Here is a 10,434-nt window from a genome sequence, read left to right on the forward strand (position 1 = left end):
GAAGTAGGCACAATTATGTATATAGTTTTGGCAATATGTATTAAATCTGTATCCTGCATGAAATTCGCATGGACGTAAACAAATCAATACATTACAGGTAATTCTGTATGAATGGCAACTCTGTTGGTAAATGAAAAAATAAACACAGTCTAGATGACAGACAGGATGTTTTTGATAGGGTAACGTGGCGCCATCATGACACATGTGAGTACTGTCCCAAATAAAGGAATATTCGAAATGACCGTTAAAATGATTGAAGAATCTAATTTGAGTGTCCTGTCTGTTAGTCTGTGATTAAACGTTCAATAAATCCGACAGACAGAGGTTCATTGTTGAACTAGTTTTACAGGAGAATTTTGGAAGTTTTTATCCATTTTTTTAAATGTGCACTACATACATGTAGAATACTTCCATTTCATCAGACCCTGCCAGCTTTTAGCGAAATCTTCAGTTCAACAACGCCATCGCACGGCATCACATTTAACATATCATGTCAATTGTATGGGTGAGCAGTGCTGCTATTTTAGCGCGCACGAATTTGACAGTTCTCTCCCCTACTTCTATGTACGAGATTCGATGCGGCCTCGCCTGAGGACGCCATGCTCGCAAAAAAGGATGTTGCCAATGATTTGTTCGGGAAATGCGAGAGCTGGATATCTTGTTAATGTGATGTCTTTGATTTCATGTAGAATAACAACAAATTTTCTTTCTATGTGAAGATAAAACCCAATTCCAACACTATTTTTGTATAGGTAAAAACAACAACAAACCGTTCCTGCAAACTGAACGATTATTTCGAGCAGTAGTTCAATAAACGCTCTACGACCAACAAAATATAATCGCTTGTTGAGTGGGAAAGAACAAAACTATATCGTTTCGAGTAAATTTTATTTTGCTCAACTGTATGACATAGAATAAGCGTGTTAAGTGCGCTTATCGAACATATTCGATGTTTTCTGTTCGTGTGCAGAGCTGCCATACTTAGTTGGGTTAAAAATTAAAAAAAAAATTATCACCTGTGATGCACAGAGAAGATGAAAATCAGTTAATATCAGAAAGATATCTAAAAAATCAATCAGTATTTCGGACTATTTAGGACTGTAGAAATTTGAGTTTTTTTGTCAATATATGGAAAAATCCGTGATCTGTGATGCAGAACCTGTGGGTAGAAAAATCTGGGAATATAGCAGCCCTGTTACTGAATGCATGCAGGCAGTGTGCGATCTGTCAAAATTCGCAGAAAAACCTTCGACGCGTCAAAATCAAAAGTTTTTGCTGAAGTGCGGGTGTAGTGAAAATTGTAGTTTTTCGTGCGACGTATTCAACCAAATTCTCGGCCCCTCCGAATCCGGTGGAGTGTACCTCACACATTTCGCCAACAGCCTATGATGAATCCATATGGTTGTGAGTAGATTTCGTATTGTTGGAAAGGTTTACAGCTGAATGTCGCTGTGTACCGTTGCAAATGGATTCGTTCGATATTTCTTCTAGCTGTTAGGAACTCGGGAGCACCGTAGTGTTAATTTTGAATACATACTTTTTTTTTAGAAAAGTTCCTACTATACACCTCTGGACAGGTTCCTATTTTCATTGTTTCTTTATGGAAGTGGTATTTATCGGTAGATTATGCATCCTTTCCTGATTTATTTTGAATTGTGTACTGGTTTTTGTTTGTTACTTGTTCTTAGAAAAGAAAAAAAAGGAAATACTATGTACTTTGTTAAAATTGTCCTGTTGTGTTTGTATATAATCGGAAATCCATGCAAGTAGCTTATATTCATTGTTAAGTATATTCTAATTATTCAATGTTTGACGTTCAAGGGTATGAAGCCAAAAATCTATAAGTATTAAAATTAATATTCCAAGCTCTTCTTTATGTGCCTTTATCCTTATGTTGTAAATAATCACGTAACATCCTTTTGCATTCATTTATCTGCTTTAGTTCCCTAGCGCTCGAACAAGATCGAAGAAAGATTGATGTGTTATTCTTAGTGCCTACCAGAGCTCGGGACTGGCCTCTCCTCTTGGTTGGTTTGTTTTGCTACTTTCTGCATCTGGGATACGTTCTTTCCGTAAGCGCACATATAATCCTCTGTGAAATTCCATTAAGTTTTAATTATTCCTGACCGGAACGAGGCTTGCACTACTACAGAAAGCTTCCGGCGTCCTATCTCGATAACGAATCCTAGGAATTCGAAACTAGAACACAATTATGGCTAATAAGATGGTCGGGAAGGGTAAATGTAAGTACTACACATTTTATACTATCTTTACAATATATTCATACTTGAACTTGCAATATTGGAGTGATTTCAAGGCTCCCATGTTTAAAGACGAAAAGGTAGTAGGTATGCAAATATTAGCAAATTGGTATGATACAAATATGTATAGTTTTCGGTCTACAATTAGTTTATCTGCACATTCCTTTTTTTTAAAAGATTAAAATGGAGTGGGTTATGACAATACATTTTCTGCTGTAGTGTATATTGATTGTTTATTTTATTATTTCCAGTACCCGTAGAATCTGAAGATGCCCAAAAACTACGCTTCCAAGTCGAACTCGAATTTGTACAGTGTTTGGCGAATCCCAACTACCTGCATTGTAAGTACCTAATAGGATAATGCATGCCTTGCAATACAATTTGCATTTGGATATCAGATTGTTTTCACGTAGAGAAATAAAAAAAAACAGTGCTGTAAATGATCCCTTGTCGCTTTCTGTCTGGTTTCACGCTTACTTTTTATCGATTGTTGAATTTTAGTTGGTTTGACGTAAAGTCACCATAACTAAGTTTAGTTTTTGCAATGACTGAGTGGAAACATGTATTGGAGAAGCCAAACGAATGAGAAACTAACAGAAAAGATGATTTTTTTTGGAAAAAGATGCGATCAGAGACAGGACTTGAACCTGTGTTTTTCTGCAATCATCGTGCATACGCATTACCATTTCGTCACCCTAAAGCTGTGATAGACACGGCTCTATCACACGACTGGGTCTGGCAAGCGTACATCGAACATGGTGATATCGGTCGTGAAGCGGCTAGCAATAACCATAGGGTCAGTCGCCTTTTCCGGTCAGAAAAAGTTTCTGACTCTATGGCGGGTTGGGAATCGAACCCGGTTGGGCTACCTGAAAGGCATCGACTAACACATGTGGGTACTTCCATTTGCTGTCCCAAAACACCCCCAGTTATGTTATATCTTAGGTAAACCGACAAGTGATTTTGAGAGAATCAAATAAAAAATATAAATAGAACGAAATATGATTGCATTACTGATTGTTTATTTACTTTGCAATCCTCTAATTTTTGACGTTCTGCTTTTTGTTTCATCGTGACTCACTCATTTTCTTGTATATATCAGGTGTACAACTTTGCTTCCACCGTTTTTTCAAAGTTAAAAGCTTCATTGCGAAAAAGTGCTTACAGATGTATTATTCAAAGTATTGTCCGTCGCTAGCGACAACTTTCCGGAAATTTTCGGATCTTTTTGGATCCCGGCTCGAAAAAAGGATTCCTTTTTTGACGCTATCCACGAAGCAATCCATTTTTCCAACTCTTCGAAGGATTGAAAATGTTGATCTGCCAGGCCGTGTGCCATCGAACGGAATAGATGGAAGTCAGAAGGGGCAACATCTGGGGAATACGGCGAGTGGGGCAAGACTTCCCATTTCAGCGTTTCAAGGTTCTTTTTGACCACTTTTGCGACGTAAGGCCGAGCATTGTCGTGTTGAAGGATGACCTTGTCATGTCGCTCTTGATATTATGGCCACTTTTCTTTTAGCGCGCGACTAAGGCGCATCAGTTTCGTTCGTTAGCGATCTCCTGTGAAGGTTTCACCCGGTTTTAAGGTAGCGCTTAGCCGTGGTCAAGTCGAAGCGAGACAACTCACTGCTTCCTCTTGCTTTGTCGCCGAAATTTCACTCTAAATTGCAAATTTCTCCAATACTAACCCGATTCACGAAAAATCAAAAACATACAATTGTAGGTAAATGATTTTACTATGCATTTGGCGAAAAATATTAGTTAGAAAGCTTTTCTTTCGCGAGATTTCGTGCGAGTTTTGTTAAACCTTTTGTTTTCTTTTTTCCATTTCTCGCTATAAACAACTCGCATATGTAGGGATGTGCTACGTTTTCAACAAAGCTTCAAAGCTAGTAGCGATGAAAATCATTACTGATTTCTGGTTCTACTGAAACATGAATAGAAATTATTTTACAAAGTAGTAACACTTACTTACATTTTCTACTCATCTATATTCAACGTTTACGCAGAGAGAACGGACAACGAAAACAAAAGAAATGTTGTTAGCGTCTACCGCATGTGGCATTTTTCACACCCCAATGCATGCGTTGACATTGTGTGCGTGCGAAAGAATAAGGAAAAACTCATTTATTTTTAAAACTCGCACGAAATCTTTCGATAAAAACGTTTATCAGGCACAGTTTATATACGAATCGATAGAAAAATTAATTATCTAGAATCGTATGTTCTTGGAATTTCCGTTTTCTTTACCGTTTTCTCACAATTTTGGGTAAAGTGCGTGAAACCCCGGGATAGGCAGCGAACTCCCGTGACCACGGCGAAGCACTACCTTAAGAGCTCGTAGTAAATCACACCGAGCTGATCCCACCAAAATACATATCAACACCTTAGCGCCGTGAATATTCGGTTTTGCCTTCGACGAAGTAGCATGCCTGGGCTTTCCCCATGATTTTCTGCGTTTAGGATTATCATATCGAACCACCGGTTACGATTCGATGTAAAAACCCCTTACGATTTTGTCTTCGAAGCAGTTGCTCACATACAAATAGACGGCGGAGCTCGATGTCCCTCGGTTTCAACTCGTACGGCACCCAGTTTCCTTCTTTCTGAATCATACCCAGGGCCTTGAGACGTTTTGAAATGGCTTCCCAACGATTCGGCAAGCTCTTCTTGGGTTTGGTACGAATCTTCATCAAGCAATGCTTCTAGTTGTTCATCTTTGAAAGTTTTTTCTCTTCCACCACCATGTTTGTCTTCGACATCGAAATCACCATTTTTAAAACGTTGAAACCACTCTCGACACCTTCTTTCACTCAGAGCAGCATCACCGTAAGTTTCTGAGAGCATTCGATGCGCTTCAGCTGCATTTTTTGCCTTTCTCATATAGAAAGGTTATGCAATTACTTTGAAAATCGACTTTTGAACCGAGGCCCGGAGGGCCGAGTGTCATATACTATTCGACTCAGTTCGTCGAGTACGCAAAATGTCTGTGTATGTGCGTATGTGTGTATGTAACGTTTTTTTGCACTAACTTTTCTCGGACCGATTTTCACTGGCTGAACCGATTTTCACAAACTTAGATTCAAATGAAAGGTCTTGAGGTCCCATAAAAAATTCCTGAATATTATTTAGATCCGACTTCCGGTTCGGGAGTTATGGGGTAAAAATGTGCAAAAATAAGAAAATATATGTTCTAACTTTTCTCATAGATGGCGCGACCGATTTTCACAAACTTAGGATCAAATGAAAGGTCCTGTGATCCCATACGTAATTCCTGAATTTCATGCGTGAAGAATACCACAGTATTTTATATGATAGTATGATTGATATGAGAAAGGCATCATTACTCCACTAGGTGGATTAAAACAGGTTTTCGAATTGTAACAGAAAAGTAAAACTTCCCGCGAATGGCGAGAATTGGGCACATAAACAGACATTTTCGAGCGTGAATAATACGAAAACAAGAACAACTGTCACTGAAACACGATGGCAATTCGTTAAGCACTGTACACACTCACTTTAAAGGCATTATCATCTATTTATTTTGACCAGCCTCAGCCGGTACAGCCACCTATCGGAAAACGGCGGAAGCAAAGTTGTACACCTAATAGTAGATTTTTGAGAAAATAACATGGCAACTCTGGGTATATTTATCCTCTAACGCTTGACAAGCATAACACTCTAAACATCCATAATACATAAAAAGTACGCAAAATGTCTGTGTGTGCACAAGTTTTTGAGAATCGGTTCAGCTATCTCTAAGAAAAGTTCTTAGAGATAGCTGAACCGATTCTCAAAAACTTAGATTCAAATGAAAGGTATAAATGGCTTATACAAAGTTCCTGAATTTCATTTTGATCAGACTGCCGGTTCCGGAATTAATGAGTGATTAGTGTAAAAATTAGTGTAAGGGTGATTAGTAATTTCAAATTGTTTCTTCACTTTGCTCAGAAATGGCGTGGCCGATTTTACCAAAATTTGCTGATTTTACCAAATCAAATGAAAGGTCTCATGGTCCTATACAAAACTCCAAAGTTTCATCCGGATGCGACTTCCGGTTTCGGAATTATAGGGTAAAGTGTGTTCAAAATTTGATACCCTCACTTAAAGTGGCGAAACAAAAAACATGAAAAAATGCTAAGCTGACCTCGTGACTATTTCACTCGGTAGCAAATAAAATAAACCGATTATGGTTATCCTGACTCCTGGTTTCCGAATCCGAAAACGTCGGAAATAATGGTCATATATTCCAAAATGGGTCTCACTTACTTTTCTCAGCGATGGATTGACCGATTTCCACAAATGAATATAGTTTCAAATGAAAGGTCTTGTGGTTCCATATTGTATTCCTGAATTTCATCCGGATCCGACATCCGGTTGCAGAATTACAGGGTGAAGATTATTAAAATATTTATACCATTACTAAAAGCGGTAAGCTATCACGTATCCAGAGGGGGGGGGGGGGGCGAGGGGCCCTGGCCCTTCCGAAATCAAAAACAGTTATATAATTATTTAGAAGGTTTCAGACATGTGTTACAGAAATAACAGGACAGTAAACGTAAAGAAATGTAATACAATAACAGTTCCAGTGGAAAAGTTTGAAGTGTCTGTTAAAAACAACCCGTCTTCTGGCCCCTCCCGAAACGAAATCCTGTGTACGGGCCTGGCGGTGAGTAAAACACGTAAACTAATTTCTAAACTTGCCTCATAACTATTCCAATTGATAGTCATTGTCAGTGGACGGCCAAACAAATTGATGTCGACTTTTATGATTCCCGGTTTTCATCATTTCGTTTTCTCAGAAAATAACTTACCGATCTTAGAACTGTGTTACTTTGTAGATTATAATAGTTGATGGATAAACCTTTTTGTTTTTCAAGAATCAAACTAAATTATTTTGCGAAAATCCACACATCCATGAGACTATGAGAGATATGAGAAAGACATCATTACACCACTAGGTGGATTAAAACAGGTTTTTTCTTCTAATTTTTGCATACACGCAGAAAAATTAAGTTTAAATTTAATCACATTGCGCTTTGAATTCAATGATATTTTATTTTGAATCAGCGCCTTTTTTTATTTCCCTTTAATTCAAATACATTTGATATTTTCTTCAAAGCAAATAATTAAAAATAAATTTAAATATATTTTATTACAATCTGGATCTAATTTCGTTTCACTTGAAATCAAATACAAATGTCATTTGATTCAAAGCAAATATGGTAACAGAGCTATTTTGACCCACCTAACAAACTTAATCGATGTTAAATAACCTATGTTGCATCAATTTGAAGCTAATCACATTAAATTACCTATTGCGGAAGGGGCTTTCAAAGATATTACAACATTTGGTGGATATAGTGGGCCAAAGTAAAATCAATCCTAGAGTGTGCCAAAATACCTTTGTTACCCTAACTTTTGTTTCTACAATCAGGCTTTCGTGCGATCATGTGTAAATTCAATGATGTGTAAATTCAATGATTGGATTTTATGTGATGTAGTCAAATTTGTAACCGAAAATATCAAAACTTTCTTGGCCACCCGGCCACATCGAGAGTTATTTTGCACATTTGCGAGAGAGCGTGGAGAGAAATGTAATACGCACAGCAAGCCACGTGGTTTTACGCGATATACTGGCCTCAGTCCTTAAGTAGACATCAGTTGAATCGAAAACTCAATTTAAAACCACTATGATGTAACTTTTTGTTCAATTTTCTGCTCGAAATATGTGCATGAAAAATGATGTAAATTCACAAAATAGTTTTATCTTTGCAGAGATGGCTTATCCGATTTTCATAAACTTGGATTCAAATTAAAATCCTTGTAGGCTCATAGTTGAGCGCTAAACTGTACCCGGATCCGATTTTTGGTTCTCAGATTATAGGATGATGAGTTGTGTTGGTCTCGTTAGCTTAGCCTCATTGAGTATCAACATGTAATGAAGCAAATATTTAAAATGGCTACTCCATTCCGCTAGCGTAATTTGCTGTCGGATTTTATTCCCATGTATTTGTCAGAATCCCTTTCCGTGCGGTACCCAGAAATATCAGGTCTGTTTAGAAATAGACAATTTAATAATGCTCTAGAAACGTGCGTTATAAAATACAATGCCTACCTACGAACTTCGGCTTGCTCGGAATGTGTTCCACCCATCACGTTTTGTCCGCTCCCACTCGAAAGTTTAAAGTCAACCTTATTTATGATTACAGTGCAATCAAATTATCTATTGAAATTTCATATTTTCCATTTTTTTTTACTCATTTTCAGTCCTTGCCCAACGGGGTTTCTTCAAAGATAACGCCTTCATAAACTACCTGAAGTATCTGCTCTACTGGAAGGATCCAGAGTACGCCAAATACCTAAAGTACCCGATGTGTCTGTACTTTCTGGACCTGCTGCAGTACGAACATTTTCGGCGAGAGATTGTGAACGCCCAGTGCTGCAAGTTCATTGACGATCAGACGATTTTGCTGTGGCAGCACTACACCCGAAGGCGCACGCGACTTTCCTCGCTGGGTACGACCAGCCTAACTGGGCTTGCCGTCGGTGGACAACCGGTTGGTGGGGGTGTTCCAGGCACGCTCCTATCGAATGATCCTGTTCCGTTGACGGCTAACAATAACAACAACAACAACACCAATAGCACGAATGCCAACAATATTCAGCTGCAGTCTGTGCAGCAACAGCAGCAAAACGGGGGGACGATGGTTCAACAGAATGGGCTTCCAAACAACACCGGAATGCCCGGAGTGGTCTTGGGAGCCGCTGGAGGCGGTGGTGGTGTCAATCTCAGTGGGCAAAAAGTGTCCTAAGATAAACATTCAAAGCTGCCCAAGCTTTGGGAATACTTCGCGTTTCGGAACGTTTATGTTTGCTTGTGTAAAAAGACTGTTTTTTAATTCTTATAATAAAATATGATAGCGATTGAAGAAATTGCATTTTGCCACTGAAAGAAAATGATTGTATCCACTAAAGAAAATGCTTAGCGATCATCTCAACCTTTACGACAAAAACCATCACGATGGAATTTTTTTTCCTTGATTCCAATCAGGAAGGAAAATGCCATCTCTTAGTATGTTGATTTATGGATATTGAAGCTACCGGTTCGCAGTTATTTTACCAATCCAAAGGAATGTCATTTAACCAATTTCACTTTCATTGACTTCCTAAGGTGGACGGTTGTTATTGCATGCCTTATTCCAGCGCTGCGCCGTACAACGAATGAAGCGACGAAACGTGATGCCTTTGTGTTTTTTTGCGATTTTCTCCTAAAGGGATTTCGTTTTCTCGCACCCGTGTACGAATGGGTCTGACAAGTTACGATAGTGGGCGAAAACGTGAGTTGATTGTGGGATGCAATACACGATTGGTGGTCGGTGTCTCACTGGTTTGAATATTTTCCTGTAATACTTTTGAGTCCACTGAAAAGGTTGAATGGGAAAGTCCACGAAAAGTGTGTTTCGCGTGGTGTCGACAACGGCACGGTTGCATATTAAATGATAGGTGTGTTAATTACAATTTGAAAACGGCGGCAATCGTTGAGCTCGATTAAATTGATCGGATATTTGAGAGAAAGGTATATTAGTAATTATTACTTTCAAAATCAATTATGTCAGCATTAGGTATGTTGAACAATTGCCTTCATTCGACGTTACGCAAGAGGTGCACACATCAATTAGGACAAGGATTTTTGTAAAATTGACGAGAATTTCTCATTCGAATATTTTAGCTGGTTTTCCAAAGACATCTTTTATTTATTAAACCCGATCAATTATCGATCTTTGACTCGGAAGCTCTGGATGAAATTTCAAAATTGAAAGAGAAAATCGGTCCAGCCTTAGCCTGAGTTCCACTTCGAAGTTTTTTGTACACCTACTTACGACGTTTCCAAACCTTGTTTATCACTGTAACCAAAGAAATTTTGGTAGAACACCAATCGCCAAGATATTCAAATCTAAACAATTTCGTGCTGTTCAATCCTAGAACGCTCTCGTGATTTTTCCTATACGTATATGTAAACACTTTGAGGTACATTTGTACCATAGATTTGAAATCTCCCTAAAATTACTATTTTTTAATGTGTTCATAATTTAAATTTTTTTTTGTTAAACCAGATCCTACATTAGGTAAAAGCTTTCTTTTTATCTTCCTTTTGCTATAACTCCAG

General features: G+C 38.2%; 1 protein-coding gene across 4 annotated transcripts; it reads left to right on the top strand.

The window, feature by feature from the left end:
• The first annotated feature begins 1,208 nt into the window (after positions 1 to 1,208).
• On the top strand, positions 1,209 to 9,200 carry LOC131430324 (mediator of RNA polymerase II transcription subunit 31). 4 transcript variants are annotated; one of them, XM_058595204.1, is made up of 5 exons: positions 1,209 to 1,404; positions 1,943 to 2,072; positions 2,137 to 2,243; positions 2,513 to 2,602; positions 8,535 to 9,200. In XM_058595204.1, the coding sequence occupies exons 3-5, from the start codon at positions 2,213 to 2,215 to the stop codon at positions 9,077 to 9,079; spliced, it is 666 nt and encodes a 221-aa protein (XP_058451187.1). In that variant the 5' UTR covers positions 1,209 to 1,404; positions 1,943 to 2,072; positions 2,137 to 2,212; the 3' UTR covers positions 9,080 to 9,200. The 4 variants fall into 4 exon arrangements, with proteins under 4 accessions (XP_058451187.1, XP_058451188.1, XP_058451186.1 ...); XM_058595205.1 differs by having other exon boundaries at positions 2,153 to 2,243; XM_058595203.1 differs by having other exon boundaries at positions 1,943 to 2,243.
• The last annotated feature ends 1,234 nt before the right edge of the window (positions 9,201 to 10,434 follow it).

The sequence above is a fragment of the Malaya genurostris genome, chromosome 2 (assembly GCF_030247185.1).
Source record: "Malaya genurostris strain Urasoe2022 chromosome 2, Malgen_1.1, whole genome shotgun sequence".
In the NCBI taxonomy this organism is placed as follows: Eukaryota; Metazoa; Arthropoda; class Insecta; order Diptera; family Culicidae; genus Malaya; species Malaya genurostris.

Excerpts from the sequence above, each read along its gene's own strand:
- LOC131430324 (XM_058595203.1), top strand. The coding sequence starts at position 2,213 with ATGGCTAATAAGATGGTCGGGAAGGGTAAAT. Across the intron at positions 2,244-2,512 it reads GATGGTCGGGAAGGGTAAAT|TACCCGTAGAATCTGAAGAT; the intron begins GTAAGTACTACA and ends TATTATTTCCAG. Across the intron at positions 2,603-8,534 it reads GAATCCCAACTACCTGCATT|TCCTTGCCCAACGGGGTTTC; the intron begins GTAAGTACCTAA and ends ACTCATTTTCAG.